This window comes from Gopherus evgoodei, unplaced genomic scaffold (genome assembly GCF_007399415.2).
Source record: "Gopherus evgoodei ecotype Sinaloan lineage unplaced genomic scaffold, rGopEvg1_v1.p scaffold_39_arrow_ctg1, whole genome shotgun sequence".
Lineage (NCBI taxonomy): Eukaryota > Metazoa > Chordata > Testudines > Testudinidae > Gopherus > Gopherus evgoodei.
In genome coordinates, this window is record NW_022060060.1 from 825,946 (window position 1) to 842,643 (window position 16,698).

General features: G+C 51.6%; 1 gene segment (V, D, J or C); it reads right to left on the reverse strand.

Moving 5' to 3' along the window:
• Positions 1-7,874: 7,874 nt before the first annotated feature.
• Positions 7,875-8,516, reverse strand: LOC115642215. The segment is given in 2 exon segments: positions 7,875-8,317; positions 8,408-8,516. Coding segments are annotated over 2 exon segments (489 nt in total).
• Positions 8,517-16,698: the final 8,182 nt, after the last annotated feature.

Sequence of the window (16,698 nt, forward strand, 5' to 3'; positions counted from 1 at the left end):
GGCTGGATGCTCAAGGCTCTGCATTTTCGGTTTACAGGGTGGGCGTGGGGCTGCCCCTCCGGAGAGAGTGCCTTGTTTCCCTGGAGGTAGATGGGAGGGAGGTCACTGGGTACGGGGACATGGGCGCAGAGGTGACGCTGTCCCAGCCCGAGGTGGTGGCATCAGATCGGATGGTGCCCGACACCTACCTGACCTTGATGGGTGTGGGCGGGACCCCATTCAAGGTACCCGTGGCGAGGGTACACCTGAAGTGGGGGGCCAAGGAAGGCCCCAAGGATGTGGAGGTACACCAGTATTTGCCCATGGAGGTGTTAATGGGGGGGACCTGGAAGTCTGGCCAAGCAATGCCCGGAGTGCCCTGGTTGTGACCCGTAGTGAGAGTTGGCACAGGGCACTGCACCCCGACAACAGGGAAGGTACTCTGCCCGAGGCGCAGGACCCTAACCTGGTGGGGAGGGAACGCCCAGGGACACGACTCGAAGAGGCTGCGGCCTCAGACCCAGCCAGTGAGAGAGAGCCGGTCCCCATTCCTGTCCCAACTGCTGAGGTCCAGGCCGAGTTGCAGAAAGATCTCTCCTTGCGGAAGCCCAAGGACCGGGCTGACCTTAGTGCGGTACAGACCATGAGGAGAGGTTGCAAGGAGAGGTTCCTGTGGGAGAAGGGGTTCCTGTACCGAGAATGGGCTCCCCCAGGGGAAGTAGAGTCATGGGGGATCAGGAGGCAGCTGGTGGTTCCCCAGAAGTTTCACCAAAAGCTACTGTACCTGGCCCATGACATCCCTCTCACAGGGCACCAGAGAATCCGGCGCACCAGGCAGAGGCTGCTACAGAACTTTTACTGGCCTGGGGTCTTTACCCATGTCCGACAGTACTGCCAATCCTGTGACCCCTGTCAGAGGGTGGGGAAGGCCCAGGACAAGGGGAAAGTGGCTTTGAGGCCTTTACCCATCACAGAAGAGCCTTTCCAGAAGGTGGCCATGGACATAGTGGGACCTTTCAGCAAGGTGACCCAGTCGGGAAAGAAATACATTCTGGTGGTGGTAGATTTCGCCACTCGCTATCCCAAGGCGGTGGCTATCGAAGCAGACACAGTGGCAGATGTGCTGCTGACAATTTTCAGCCAGGTGGGGTTCACCAAGGAAGTCTTAACGGACCAGGGGTCCAACTTCATGTCGGCTCTGCTCTGGTCCTTATGGTAGAAATGTGGGGTCCAGCACAACTGGGCCTCAGCGTATCACCCCCAGTCCAACGGGCTGGTGGAAAGATTCAACGGGACGCTAAAGATGATGCTAAAAACATTTATGAACCAGCACCCGCAGGATTGGGACAAGTACTTACCTCACCTGCTGTTCGCATACAGGGAGGTACCCCAGGAATCTACCGGGTTTTCGCCTTTTGAACTGTTATATGGAAGGCGGGTAAGGGGGCCCCTGGACCTGATGAGAGACGAATAGGAGGGGAAGGCCACTCCCGAAGGAGAGTCAGTGGTGGAGTATATCCTGACCTTCCGGGAAAGACTGGCCGAGCTCATGGGCCTGGCCAGGGAGAATCTGGCACGAGCCCAGAGGAAACAGAAGGTCTGGTATGATTGCATGGCGCGGGCCCATGCCTTCGCCACTGGGAATCAGGTGATGGGTCTCATCCCCGTGAGGAAAAACAAACTCCAGGCTGACTGGGAAGGGCCCTTCAAGGTTGTCAAGCAATTAAATGAGGTAAACTATGTGGTGGAGCTCTCTAACCGGGCTCATAATCGCCGGGTGTACCATGTGAATATGATGAAGCCATACTATGACAGAGGGAATGTGGTGTTGGCTGTGTGTGGACACTGGGAGAAGCAGGAAGATGACCCTTTAGTGGATCTATTCCCTGGGACAAAGTCTGGTTCCCCCTTGGAGGCAATTCCCCTCTCTGATCAGCTGACCCTGGCCCAGCACGCTGAGATCAGAGGGGTGCTGCATCTGTACCGACAGCTGTTTTCCAACCAGCCTGGACGCACTAATTTGACTGTCCACCAGTGGAAACGAGGGTCACATCCCCCGATAAGATGCTCCCCTTTTCGGGTCACCGGGAAAACTGCCCAGGATCTTGAAAGAGAGGTCAGGGACATGCTGGCTTTGGGGGTGATCCAGCCGTCTTCCAGCCCTTGGGCCTCGCCAGTGGTGCTGGTCCCCAAGAAGGATGGGTCAATCCGGTTCTGTGTGGACTATCGAAAGCTCAATGCCATCACCGTATCTGATGCCTACCCCATGCCCAGGCCTGACGAGCTCCTAGACAAACTGGGAGGTGCTCGTTACCTCACCACTATGGATCTTACCAAAGGGCTACTGGCAAGTGCCGCTGGACACAGATGCCAGGCTGAAATCGGCCTTTATCACCCCTCTGGGGCTCTATGAGTTTCTGACCCTGCCCTTCGGCCTCAAGGGAGCGCCGGCCACCTTCCAGCGCCTGGTGGATCAGCTACTGAGGGGGATGGAGAGTTTTGCCTTGGTGTATATTGACAGCATCTGTGTCTTTAGCCAGACCTGGGAGGACCACGTGTCCCAGGTTAAACAAGTCCTGGACCGACTCCGAAAGGCTGGGTTAACAGTAAAGGCTGAGAAGTGCAAGGTGGGGATGGCTGAAGTATCTTACCTGGGCCATCGGGTGGGGAGCAGCTGCCTGAAGCCAGAACCAGCCAAGGTGGAGGTGATCAGAGACTGGCCTGCTTCCCAAACCAGAAAGCAGGTCCAGGCCTTTATTGGGATGGCGGGGTACTATCGAAGGTTCGTGCCCCATTTCCATAGCCCCCCCCCTCACTGAGCTGTGCAAGAAGGGGAAGCCAGACAATGTGGTCTGGACTGAGCAGTGCCAGCAGGCTCTCCAGGCGCTGAAGGAGGCTCTGGTTAGTGGCTCAGTTCTGGCAAACCCAGATTTTGACAAACCCTTTATGGTGTTCACCGATGCCTCAGACACGGGACTAGGGGCGGTGTTAATGCAGGAGGATGAAAAGGGGGAGAGACACCCCATCGTGTACCTGAGTTAGAAGCTGCTACCCCGGGAACAAAGCTACGCGGCCATCGAGAAGGAATGCCTGGCCATGGTGTGGGCCCTTAAGAAACTGAAGCCATATCTCTTTGGGCGACACTTCACCGTGTACACCGACCACTCTCCCCTGACCTGGCTGCACCAGATGAAAGGAGCCAACACCAAGCTCCTGAGGTGGAGCCTGCTCCTGCAGGACTATGACATGGACGTGGTCCATGTGAAGGGAAGTGCCAACCTGATAGCGGACGCGTTGTCCCAGAGAGGGGGCCCTGAACTTCCCCAGGTCACTGGGCAGAGTGACCCCGCTCAGTTCAGTCTCAAAAGGGGGAGAGATGTTATGGAGTAGGGGCTATCTGTGTGGGGGATGGGAGAGCCTGGTATGTCTTTAGGTGAGGGACAAGTGCTCAGCATGTAACCTGAGCCAGGGAGGGGTGTCAACACCTTTGCCTGGGAAAGTGGACAAAGGAAGGGGCCAGCTGGAGGGAGTGGAGTTTTAGTTTCGATTTTGGGCTGGGTGGTTGGAATTCAGGGGTCTAAGCTTCCTGACCCCAGAGGGGCTTGATTGAGGGGTCCTGGCTGTGCCTCCAATCTCTGCTGTAATCTGCATTGCTGTTGTCCAATAAATCTTCTGTTTTACTGGCTAGCTGAGAGTCACTGTGAGTCCCAGGAAGAGGGGTGTAAGACCGGACTTTCCCAAACTCCGTGACAGGTGGATGACTGAGTAGGAGCACCAGGCAGCCACACAGTCGATGGGAGAGAAGTGGTGCTTTCAAAGGGAAACCACCGCCTCTCTCTAGCTGTGTGACTGCCCCTGTTCCTTCTGAGTCCTCCACCCATGTTCACAGGGTCACATTTGGAAAGGGACTGGGGGATGGATGGGGAGGTTCCAGGGGAGTGGTTAGGGGCAGGGGGTCCAGGAGGGCAGTTAGAGTCAAGAGTCCTGGGAGAGGATGGTCAAGAGATAAGGAGCGAGGGGGTGGATGGGTAGGGGATCTTAGGGGGGCAGTTAAGGAGCAGGAAGTAGGAGGGGGCATATAAGGGGCAGGGTGCAGGCTGGGTACCTGGCCCTCCATACTGTTTCGCAACCCCAATGTGGTCCTCAGCCAAAAAGTTTGCCCACCCTGAGCTAGAAGCATGTGGTTCAACAGTGAAAGATTCAACAGTTGAAAAAGTGAAGGACTCTCTTAACACATTCAAAAAATTGCATTCATCAGCCATGTATGCACCAATGGAAATGGGCATCAAGTATTCAGTGTTTGTGTGCATTAACTTGATGTCAGGAGTAGGCCAGTAGGTGCATTTCTAGATGTTCAAGTGATAGAAAACACATCAGCTGCGTCTGTGACAATCCGCATCTTAGAAGAGTTAAATTCTTGTCAATCGAACCCCAAACACATGGCTGCTTGTGCATTTGATGGAGCTGCAAACTTTTCTGGAAGACATGGTGGAGCACAAGCTTTGCTCAGAGAACAGTGTAATCCTTATCTCTCCTTGTCATAAACAGATAAGTAAGAGTTAATAGAACAGAAGTGCTTCATATCTCTGCCTGGAAAGGGTTAACAAGAACAGTGAGCCTGGCTGTCACCTGACCCGAGGACCAATCAGAGGACAGGAGACTTTCAAATCTTGAGGGAGGGAAGTTTCTGTGTGCGCTGTTAGTTTTTGGTTGTTGTTCACTCTGGAGGCTCAGAGGGACCAGATGTGCAACCAGGTTTCTCTCCAATCTCTCCAATACAGGCTCTTATAAGTTCAGACTAGTGAGTACTAGGTAGATAAAGCGAGTTAGGCTTATGGTTGTTTTCTTTATTTGCAAATGTGTATTTGGCTGGAAGAAGTTTAATTGTGTATTTGGCTGAAAGGAGTTCAAATTTGTATTTTTGCTAAAAGGATTTTAATTTGTACTTGTATACTTAGGCTGAGAGGATGTTCCCAGTGTCTATAGCTGAAAGACCCTGTACCTATTCCATTTTTTTAAAATTTACAAAGATAATTTTTACTGTTTTTTCTTTCTTTAATTAAAAGCTTTTCTTGTTTAAGAACCTAATTGTTTTTTTATTCTGGTGAGACCCCAGGGGACTGGGTCTGGATTCACCAGGGAATTGGTGGGGAGAAAGGAGGGAAGAGGGGGAAAGAGGCTGATTTCTCTCTGTGCCAGGATTACTTTCTCTCAGGAAGAGTCTGGGAGGGGGAAAGAGAAGGAGGGAGGAAGGTGAATTGTCCTCTCTGTTTTGTGATTCAAGGAGTTTGAATCACACAGTGATCTTCCAGGGTAACCCAGGGAGGGGATCCTGGGAGAGGCAAAGGTAGGGAAAAGGGTTTACTTTCCTTGTGTTGAGATCCAGAGGGTCTGGGTCTTGGGGGTCCCCGGACAAGGTTTTGGGGGGGACCAGAGTGTACCAGGCACTGGAATTCCTGGTTGGTGGCAGCGCTACACGTTCTAAACTGGGATTGAGTTTAGAGGAATTAATGCTGGTACCCCGTCTTTTGGATGCTAAGATTCAGAGTGGGGATTATACCATGACACTCCTATACACACCACAGAAGCCATCTATTCTAAGTAGCACTAGTACAAGCTGCAGACTCCTTAAAAGACATAAAAAAGCTATAAATTTATTGTCTTGATTATATTATTTTTTCAGTAAGAGTTCAAAAAGACTGATTATCTTAGAAAATACTCTGAGACTGAAGTTCAAATCAGTCCAGCCTGGGAAAACCCACTGGCTTTCTCATGAGCGATCCTTGACTGTTGTCTTAAAATTACTCCAGCTGTTATTACTGGCTTTGGAAAGTATCTACCAAGATGGGATGGATCTAAGTAGTGAGGCTGGTGGATAACTTTTGCTACTATGTTCAGAGAAGACTATTGCCATTCTCTCTCTTGTAAGTCTACTGTTGAAACCACTTGGGTCATTATGCAATGCCATCCAGGCATCTGCTACAATAGTAGCAGATCTTTGTCCAGTCACAGAAGCTACATTTGGGTCAATCAGAGAGCTATCCATTGAAAAAGTACTGGAAGAAGCAAAGACTTCAGTCCAGATGTTGAGTAATAAAGTCATTTATATTGAATCATTAAGGGAAGAGGACAAGAAGTGTTTGTTAAAGCTACTGAAAAATTACACAGACCTGATTATTAAAAATCTACAACTACGACTTCTAGATTCTACTCAACCTCTATGTAACTTTTACAGACCCCTGTCCTATAAAACACCAACAGCTGAGTGGAGTGGGACACTACCAGCAATGAGGCTGCCATGTGCTCAGGACAGAACAGAGAATTTGAACACAGAGTGGAATATGATAGGACCAATGAATGATATTTGATTTCAACTTCTTTTTTTATCATTACTAGTGATGTGAGCCGATTTTTATGCCATGTTTCCTGGGATGAAAGAAGTAGGAATTCATCTCTTGCTACTCCCAGTCACAGCAGCTACAGTTGAGCTTTCTTTTTCATCATTGAATAGAATTTTGCATTCAGAAAGAAGTCGCCTTCTGCCTGATGATGTGAATGAACTAATGAGCAGATCAACCAAGGTAATGGAAGTACCAGACACACGAGAAGCCACCAAAGATGAACGCATTCCATTCAAGAAGTTCATGAACAGAGTTGTGCAAAACTATAAGAAGAAGGACGTAAATGTTATGCTTTATGGAAGGCTTGAGTAGCCAACTTTACTTCGTATGATGATTTTAAAACATGAATTAAATCTAATAAAATGGTCATGAAACATTTTCAGTTTTTACTATGGTGTCACACAGCCCCCCTCACCTTCACTGTCTCATACCTCATTGGCCCTGGCCCCCCTGTAAATTCAAACCCTCCCTCCCAAATTTCAATTACTGGGAAAACACTGCTGATGTCATCAAGGGCTGAGGGGAGGGGTCTGTTATCTCCATGGTGACTCTTTGTCATTGTGGAACTTTATTGTGGGCTGGATCCTTAGCTGCACGGTTACACCAAGACTGTGATTTCCAAATGTCACATGGATGAAAAAACAAAACAAAACAAAACGTGAGTCTCCTTTGAAAGTCCCAGCAGTGCCCACATTTACCTGCTCGCTAGAGTGGGGCTCATTCACCTCCACCCCCTGACACCAGCGGAGAGTCCGGACGGTGATTTCCACATGTCAGTGGGGTGAAAACAATCCACGAGCCGCTTGGGAAAGTCCCGGCGGTGCCACATTCCCAGGCTCAGCGGAGCGGGGTTTGTTCAGGCGCTGGGTGACCTCTGCCCACAGCCCCGCCCGGACTCTGAATGGCCCATTTCCGTATCCAGCCTCTATCTCTCCGTGCCTCAGTCTCCCCTCTCTGAACCAGGGGCTGGGATAGTTCCCGGCCTCCCGGCGGCGCTGTGGGGAGAAAGGCGATAACCGCTTGTGAAGGGCCGAGATGCCCCAGTGAGGGACCTCACATCGGTTATAATGAACTAATCACCTTCCGCTGCGTTAATCAGCGAAACATCCCAGTTTGCTGAAAGGGCCAGAGCCTCCCTGGTGTAAATCCGGAGTAACTCGAGTCTAACGGAAGCTCTTGCGGTGACTTTACACCAGCGGAGGATTTGGCCCCCGGAGCAATTCGCTCCATCCGTTGGGTCTGATGCGAACCCCAATGCGCTTGTCCCGTTTATACTGACAGACGCTGTCCTGTGAGTCTGACACCGAGACGGGCCCCGGGGGAGCCAATGCGCCAGGTCAGCGAGGGGAGAGCGACTCAGAACAGGACTCACTCCGGATTGGGGTTCACAGTGAAGCGAGGGGATCTCTGCACCCAGCGGGGCTCTGGGCAGGAAGGGGAGACACGTTGCCCGGGAACGGAAGGGTTAAAACTGCCGGGAGGTTTGTGTTACATTCACCCGGGTGCCGGGTCTCCTGTGTGAGCCCGGAGCGGGGTGTGTGTCACTGCTGCCCCCGCGCGGCTGCCGGGAGAAGGGCGGTTCCGCAGCCTGGGTTTTTGTAGGGTCACAAACCGGTTTCGTGTCACTGTGTCTCCCGCACAGTAATAGCGGGCGGTGTCCTCGGGCTTCAGGCCGGTCAGTTGCAGATACAGCTCACTCTTGGGATCATCCCTGGAGATGGTGAATCGGCCTTTCACTGAATCGAGGTAGTATGTAGGACTCCCATACATGCTTATATAAGCGACCCATTCTAGTCCCTTGCCAGGAGCCTGGCGGACCCAGCTCATCCGGTAGGCGCTGCTGAAGGTGAAGCCGGAGGCTTTGCAGGAGAGGCGGAGAGAGTCTCCGGGCTTTTTCACATCCCCTCCGGACTCCACCAGCGCCTGGGACCGGACACCTGGGAATAAAGACAAGTTGTAAATATAGATATAAAAACAGCGATAACACAAGATTCTTGACACTGCCCGTTATTCAGGTGAGGAAATACCTTCCAAAGCGGCTACAACGAAAATTACAAGGAGGAAAAATCCCATTTTCCCTGGTGCTGGAGAGGAAAGTTCTCAGGGACTGGCTGATAACTGCTCAGACCCAGGGGTGCGGATTGTGTCTCCGGGTGCAGCCTGGGCAGAGGGAGGCACAGATTTAAACAGGAAAGTGTCTCCCTCATTTGCATGTCCCTGCTTTATAAGAGACACACACTGCTGCTGCCAGTGATCTGAGTGACTCGCCCTAGGGCTCCCGGTGCAGGAGTCAGAGTGTCCCGTCCTATGTGTCTGTGCAGCGCCGGGCACAGGGCGCTGGGGCCTGATAACACTTTCGGACCCCTGGGAGGAATGACCAGCTCCCTGCAGTGACTGTATTTCCCCACCGGGGAACTGAGGGCCTGGCTATTGTGAGGTGATATTGGGGCTTGGGGAATTCAGCTCTGGAGCCCCGTTCCAGGCGCACAGGGGCCATGCTATGTCCGGTCAGGGGGGTCAGTGTCCGGGGAGGGGTCGTTTCGCAGGGATCCACTGGGCTGGGCCACCTGCTGGAGAGGGAAGATTCCCCGTGGCGCGGGGAGGGATTGGGGACGGAGGCCCCATTCCCTTCCCGGCAGTGACCGGCTCCATTGAAATGATCCGTGACACTAGGGAAGTGATCTGAGCAAGCCTGGCTCGTGCTTCAGGCCGGGTCTGGGGCCCGCCTGTGGGTGCAGGTGGGAGAAGCTGTGCGGGGGGAGGGGGAGTCTGAGGGCAGAGTTAAGGTTTTGCAATGGAGCCTCCCTGACATTAGTGGGCCGAGAGTGGCGTGTCTGGGAGATTTTCTTTAGGGGGGAGTCGAGGGAGGATCCAGGATGCAGTGAAGGAAGATTATTCTGCGCGGCTGATATTTATATTCGTGTTTCTGTTTCTGTTCCCAGTCACACGCCACTTTCCATTTACACTGGGGTTGTAAACTCGGTGGGACTGAGACAGGTTTTATGGTCTGTGTTTGTACCGTGCCTAGGACTATGCGAGCCTAGATTGTAATTAAAAACATCAGAATGGCCACACTGGGTCAGAACGAAGGTCCATCTAGCCCAGTGTCCTGTCTCCTGACAATGGCCAGTGCCAGGTGCCCCAGAGGGAATGAACAGAACAGGCGCTAGGACAGGGGTGGGCAAACTACAGCCCGTGGGAAGGATCCAGCCACCCAGTAGTGGATTTACCATGGAGCCGGTCCCACACTCCACCCTAAGCGTCCCGCCTTCCCCCTCCCTGCTGTCGATCAGCTGTTCCTTTGCGGGCAGGAGGGTGGGGGAGGAGCAGAGCCGCAGCATGCTCACCTGGGGAGAGGAGGCAGAGAAGGGGCGGGGCGGGGCCTAGGGGAGGGGCTGGAAGGAGCAGACTTTCTCTGACTGCAGAGCTGCGGAGTCAGGCTGAAAAAGCAGGTGCTGCTCTACTCCGGGGACTTTGCAGCTGGACACCAGCTTCTGGGTCCTAGTGCTGGTTGGGCTCCCTTCTGTGTGCAAGGAGCCATCCTTCGTCTTGTACAACAGTGAGTGCCCGCGGTGGGGCAGGCAGGGCAGGGGGACAAAGGCAGGGGAAGGAAGGGAGTGGGATCAGGAGGAGATGGAGTGGGGTGGAAGGGGCATGGGATGGGGAAGAGAAGGGGATTAGACTGGGATCGGCAACCTTCGGCACACAGACCCAGGGTAAGCCCCCTGGCGGGCCAGGCCAGTTTATTTACCTGCTGCATCCACAGGCTCCACCGATCTGATTGGCTCCAGGCCAATGGGGGCTGCAGGACGAGGGATATGTTTGTTGTGTGGCTTCTCGCAGCCCCCATTGGCCTGGAGCAGTAAACCACAGCCAGTGGGAGCTGCAATTGGCTGAACCTGTGGACGCGGCAAGTAAACAAACCAGCCTGGCCCTCCAGGGAGCTTACCATGATGGGCCATGTGCTGAAGGTTACCGATCCATGGGATAGAGGAAAGGGGGGCCCAGCATGAGGATCCCCTTGGCAGTAGCTGGGGCTCATCAAACCCTCACCCTGACAAGCCTCACCTCCCCTGCATCTTTACCACCTCAATGTGCCCCCAGACACCCTGTCACTGACCCCCAACCACCTACACCTAGATCCCCACCCAAATGAACCCTGTAGATAAATCTCTGTTTTAAGCATCTTCACATAACTTTCATATGACTTTGTATTATGCCTCTTTGTATAACCCTGTATTAAGCTATTTTCGTACAACTTTGTATCAAGTCCTTTGTTATAGGAACGTTGTATCAGATCCCTATGTAGAAAAACTTATAGAAAACGTTGTGCTAAGTCCTGGTATAACGTTATAGCCCCTAAGGATAGTTAAAGTAGAAGAAAAATGACTTTTTGCTAAGAGTAGAATAAGATTCCCTCTCCCCACACTCCCTTAATCAATTGGCATGTTGAATGAATGAGGTGTGAATGAGCAAGGCGAGGAAGGCGAGCACCCCTAGACAGCTAGTTGGAGAGGGGATGGAAGCCAGACCCAAGGATAATCAAACTTGTCAAATGGGCTCACTCAAGAAGAGCAGACATATTGATGGCCTTGGGGCTGGGGTGAGGGTTGAGAATCAAGCACCTTCTTTTGGAATCACCCTCTTTGAACAGCACCTTCTTTCGGAAAAGCAGCAAAGAGTCCTGTGTGGTACCTTATAGACTTACAGACTTATTGGGGCATGAGCTTTCGTGCATGCATCTGACAAAGTGGATATTCACCCACGAAAGCTCATGTTCCAATATGTCTGTTAGTCTACAAGGTGCCACAGGACTCTTTGCTGCTTTTGCAGATCCAGACTAACATGGCTACCCCTCTGGTTCTTTTGGAAACAACCTCTTTTAACAGTATTGGGATAACACCAAGAAGGAAGCAGCACAAAGGACCAATGGACACAAATTTTGAATCTGGTACAGATTTGCATGACAGGGAAGCTGCTATAAATGTGGGGTGTCTTGCAGAGGACCCTGGGTCTTGTCAACAGGGGAGCATTGATCCAGATTGGCAGAAGCCCGGCTCCACCCCACCCCCCATCTAACTCACCTGGCTAGTGAAGATAAGGGGAGCAACTAGTTAGTAACAACAGCAAGACTGAGTGTTTGTGTGTGTATGTGAGTGCATGAGTGTAATATAGATCATATGCATGTGATACAATGTTGATTGATACATGTATTACCAATGAATGTGATGTTGCCTTATTCCCCCTGAAAAGTACAACAATCCCACCTCCCCTGCACCCAGACTCCCCCCCTCCACCGCTGAGCTCCAACCACTTTCACTTGGTCCCCTCTGCAGACTCCCATTGCCCCTGCACCTGGCACCTCCCTGTGCATCCAGATCCCCCACTGAGCTGCCTGCACCCAGACTGCCCCCCACAGAACCCTCTTACCCCCACCTGGATACCCCCACACTAAGTCCCTCTGCACTGGGATTCTGCTGCTGGGCTGAACCTCTCTGCCCATATCTGGTGTGCCTGGCATAAAAGGGGCAGGGCCCCATGGTGTTTCTGGGGCAGGCCTAGTCTTTGTGCTGGGTCAGGGTCAGGTTCAGCCTCACCACCAAGTCCCTGTCCCAGGGGTCTGGGGGAGGCTGCAGGGATCTCCCACATCCGTGGCCTGTGCTCCCCACTGCTATGGTGGAGCTTCCACATTTATTTATTGTAAAAAATAAAATTGCAGAATTTTAATATATTGTGCACAGAATTTGATGCAGAATTCCCTCAGAAATATGGGGTGCTATACAGCTGTGATGGTGGGAGTGTGAAGTGGGTGCTGGACAGTAGGGGGTCTGTGGGTGGGGGAGCTGGGCAGGGGGTATGGTGTGCAGGTGCTGTGTAGTTGTGGTGGGATGTCAGCAGGAGAGGTCTCTAGGCAGGGAGTGCGGGGCATGGGGATCTGTGGGGGGGTCTCTGGGTGAGGGGGTACTGGCATAAGGGCAGGGCACTGGGTCCGGGGGCAGTGGGGTAGAAGGGGAATGCTGGCAGCTCAGGGCTGGGTGGGTCAGTGTGTGTCTAGCAGTTTGGGGTTTGTAAATATTGCCCTTGTGCTGGGCTGAGTGGGGCCATTCTCACTGCACTGCGCCTCATTGCCCCCAACTGGCCCCTCGCTCTGCGTCCTGCTCCCCATCATATGCCCTATTTCCGCAGTGGGGCCCCACATATATGTTTGGTGCCGGGCCCACAAAAAGTTACACGGGCCCTGCAGCCACCAACTGTTTTAATCTGGCCCATTAGCTCCCGCTGGGGAGCAGGGTCAGGGGCTGGTTCCTATGTATAGCGGGGAAGCCCCAACCTTGATCCCCCTCCCACCCTTCGAACCACTCGATCCCAGTCCGGAGCACCCTCCTCCGCCCCAAACCCCTCATCCCCAGCCCCACCCCAGAGCCCGCACTCCCAGCCAAAGCCTGAATGCCTTCCTGCACCCCAATCCCCTGTCCTGATCCCCTTCCTTCCCTCAAAACTCTTCGGTTCCAGTCTGGAGCACCCTCCTACACCCCTAACTCCTCATCCCCAGTCCCACCCCAGAGCCCGTACCCCCAGCCAAAGCCTGAATGCCTTCCTGCACCCCAATCCCCTGTCCTGATCCCCTTCCTTCCCTCAAAACTCTTCGGTTCCAGTCTGGAGCACCCTCCTACACCCCTAACTCCTCATCCCCAGTCCCACCCCAGAGCCCGTACCCTCAGCCAGAGCCCTCACCCCTCACCACCTGGCACCTCACTCCCCTGCCCCTCACCCCCTCCCACACTCTGAATTCCTAATTTCTGGCCCCACTCTGGAGACCACACCTCCAACCAGAGCCCTCACCCCTCCCCCACCCCAACCCCAATTTTGAGAGCATTCATGGCCCAACATACAATTTCCGTACCCCAATGTGGCCCTCGGGCCAAAAAGTTTGCCCACCCCTGTGCTAGGACCACAAGCAGCACCAAATCTATCACTGCTGAGCATCATCATCAAGATCATTTACTTAGTTAATTATTAATAAGCAATGACGTGTAGACAGAAGCTTTCTCCTGGTTGTGTTTAAAGAACTTGTGTGAGATGAACGCTACGTGTTTCTAAACCATCCCCAGGACGTAATATTGAGGGATAACAACAAAAACAATAACAAAATATTTCCATTCCCACTGACTTTCAGACAAGTATCAGCATTCACGCTGAGACACAGATCTCCATTCCCACGACCACTCGTGTTCCCTTTCATATCCCCACCCTCCTTCACACACACTGGAGAGAGAGAGAGAGGGAATGTTCTCAGGGAATGTCCCATAGACAGTTACACTGAATGATGCTCAGCTAATGAGGGTGAGTGAGCGAGTGGCTCCATAATGCACCATGGTACTAGGCTCTCAAGCTGGCTGGAGACCAGCTCATTGGTGAGGCTAACAGAGGTGAGACAATGTACAGGGCAGGGAGTTGAATAAATCTATAAACAGACATGACCCAGCTCTCTGGCATTGACCAACGGGGATTTGGGGAACAGCCTTGTTCCCTTTTATAGCTGCCAGGGTTTGTGTTTTCACTGCTTCTGCTTTCTAGCCACATGTGGGAACTGAGAGGTGAACATGGGACTATTTGGGCTTCTGTTTGGCAGATAATAATTCCTGTTACCCATATCAGTGTCTGTGTAAGGGGACTGTTATCCCTTTGCTAAAACTCATTGGAGGTGTTTTGGTTACTGGCTCCCAGTATCAAAAGAAAGGGGAAGGGTGGTTGGTGTTAGGCCTGAATAAAGATATAGCAGACAAAACCAGGTATGCCAACCTGACCAAAGTCAGGCTAACAGAGGTTTGTGGGTAATCCCTGAGTGGAAAACACTGAAAAGCAGCAGCATGTCTCACAAGCGCTGGGAAAAAGTGAGATAAAAGAGAAGCTGCATTCCTGGCATAGTACCAGATGTGCTGTGTTCGGGCAGCTCCTTCGAAGAAGTGATAAGAGCCCTAGTTTCCCAGCCTCCTTGTTTTCACTCCCTGGTTTTGTTCTTTGTTTGTTTTTAACTCCCCTACATTTCTAACTTTAGGCATGCATGTATACTAAAGGTGTCTAGTTTCTAGTTGTTAAGGGGGTGGGTTGCTCCAGTAAATAATTTATAACGCAATGAAACTGTCTATATAGGCTTATACTAAGATGTAAGAGGGGGCTGGTTCTCTCTGGAGACGAGCTGCTCTCTATTGATGCGTGCACTTGTCAATAAAGAGCTTTTGATCGGACCTTGCTGGTGTTGCCTGTCTCTCTTGCGGTCAGACAACGAACTTTGCCGTCGGGGTTAGAGTCCCTGACATCTTTGGCGACTCCGCCGGGACCCGTCTGACTCTCCGGCGGGGGATCGGACCCTGAGGCAATGCAGACCGCATCCTCCAGTTTAGAGGAGCCTTACCTGGTGATCTGATCTCTGCGTTGGCGATAAGGCGTGTTCTGTGAACCAGCTGAAGCTCGTAGAAATCCAGCAATGTCCACCTACCCGTTGAGTAGGGTCCAGGTTGTCGGGGTTAGAGTCCCTGACTACTTAGGTCTGGGTTAGAGTCCCAGTCCAGGTCTGGGTTAGAGTCCCAGTCCAGGTTTGCGCAGGATCCAAGTTGTCTGGGTTTGAGTCCCAGTCCAGGTGTTCAAGTCCCTGGAGAGGTAAGCGAGCGCTCGACTCGGGGAGGTGGGGGTTAGAGTCCCTTTACCTCGACCTGGGAAAGAGGGGTTAGAGTCCCTTCATTAAAATGAGACAAGTTGGCAATAAGTGCCCGGGGGACGCCCCGTTGTCTCTGATACTTAGAGATTGGAAAGAGATTTCTGAGACAGCTGGTCTAATTAAATTTAAGATGAGAAATCTGTGTTGGATCCAATGGCCATCATTTACCTTTCATTTGTCCCCGACTAGAGACTGGCCAGAGGGTGAAACCTTTTCCACAGATAGGATGAACTCCTTAAGGGATATTTTGGTTGATCTTAGGCCGGGACAAATGGATTACTTGTTTGTATGGTATAATTATGAACCCATGGAGGGATGGATAGCTTTTGAAGCTGTTTGTATGGAGAGCTCTTGTAAAAAAAATCCCCCACCATATGCCCCAGAGCTGCACCGGGAGGAGGACAATTTTGTTCCTGTTTTTCCCCACCTGATGGAGTGCAAAGATTCAAAAGCAGGTTAGGGACAGTTCAGGGACAGAGGAGAATCAAGGGGGAGCTCAGAGTGATGGTCCCTCATCTTCAGAAGAATCAGGCAGCCTCACCCCCTCTGTGCAGCCTCCAGCCAGCCTTTTGCAAACTTGGTCAGGGACTGCTTTTCAAACACCCCCAATATTACAGCAGCCCTCGTCCTTGCCCTTGTGGACCCCACTAGGTTACTTAACTCCATAAGGGAGAATGTTTCTGAGACACCCCTGATATGATAAGCCTCGTTGAGAACTTATCTGGTTCTACTGGTTGCTGGGGAACATGAGATGGTTTTACCCATATCCTGTTTGCAACTTCAAGTTTGTTTAACTGGCAGTGCACTATGCCTCACTTATGAAACAATCCTGAGGCAGTGGAAAGAATGTTCTGCACAATCTTTTTCACTCATGTGCCCACTTGGGCAAATGTAAATCAGTTATTAGATACTCTCATGACAAAAGATAAAAAACAAAAAGTAAAAGAAAAATCTGCAGCTCATTTGAATGCACCTTGGCTAATTACTGACCCTAACTGGAATCCCAATAATCCAGCTCAAAAGACAAAGTTGGATGAATTTTTAAAAGCTGTTTTAAATGGTATTAGAGATGCAGGGGAGGTTACTCCAAATTGGAGCAAGGTGACTGCTTGTGTTCAGCATCCAGATAAGCACCTCTCTGACTTTTGTGCTCGACTAATTTGTGAAGTTAAAAAGCATGGGAATTTAAATCCTGAAACTAATCATGGAAAGGAGATGGTTAAAATGGTTTTCATGTCACAATGTGCAAAGAATATTGCAAAGAGATTTAGAGAGCATCCAGATGGTACGCAAGGAAAAAGTTTGTCTAAAGTAGTTAGCATTGCTACTAAAATGTTTAATGGGAAAGAGGAAAAAAAAAAAAAAGGCATAAGAAACGGGTTAATTTAAAAATCATCTTGGTCCCGGGATGGAAGGAGGGGGTTGCTCTGCGTTCAGGGTCAGGAATCGGCGCGGACTGTGCTTGGTGAAGGGAGAGGCTGCTTTCGGCCCCAGCTGGCTGTGAAGGAAAAAATATAGACAGAGGCGAAGCAAAGGAAATACAAGTTACAGAACTAAAATTACATTTGCAAAGCTTAACTGTCCAGTAAGATCCAACAG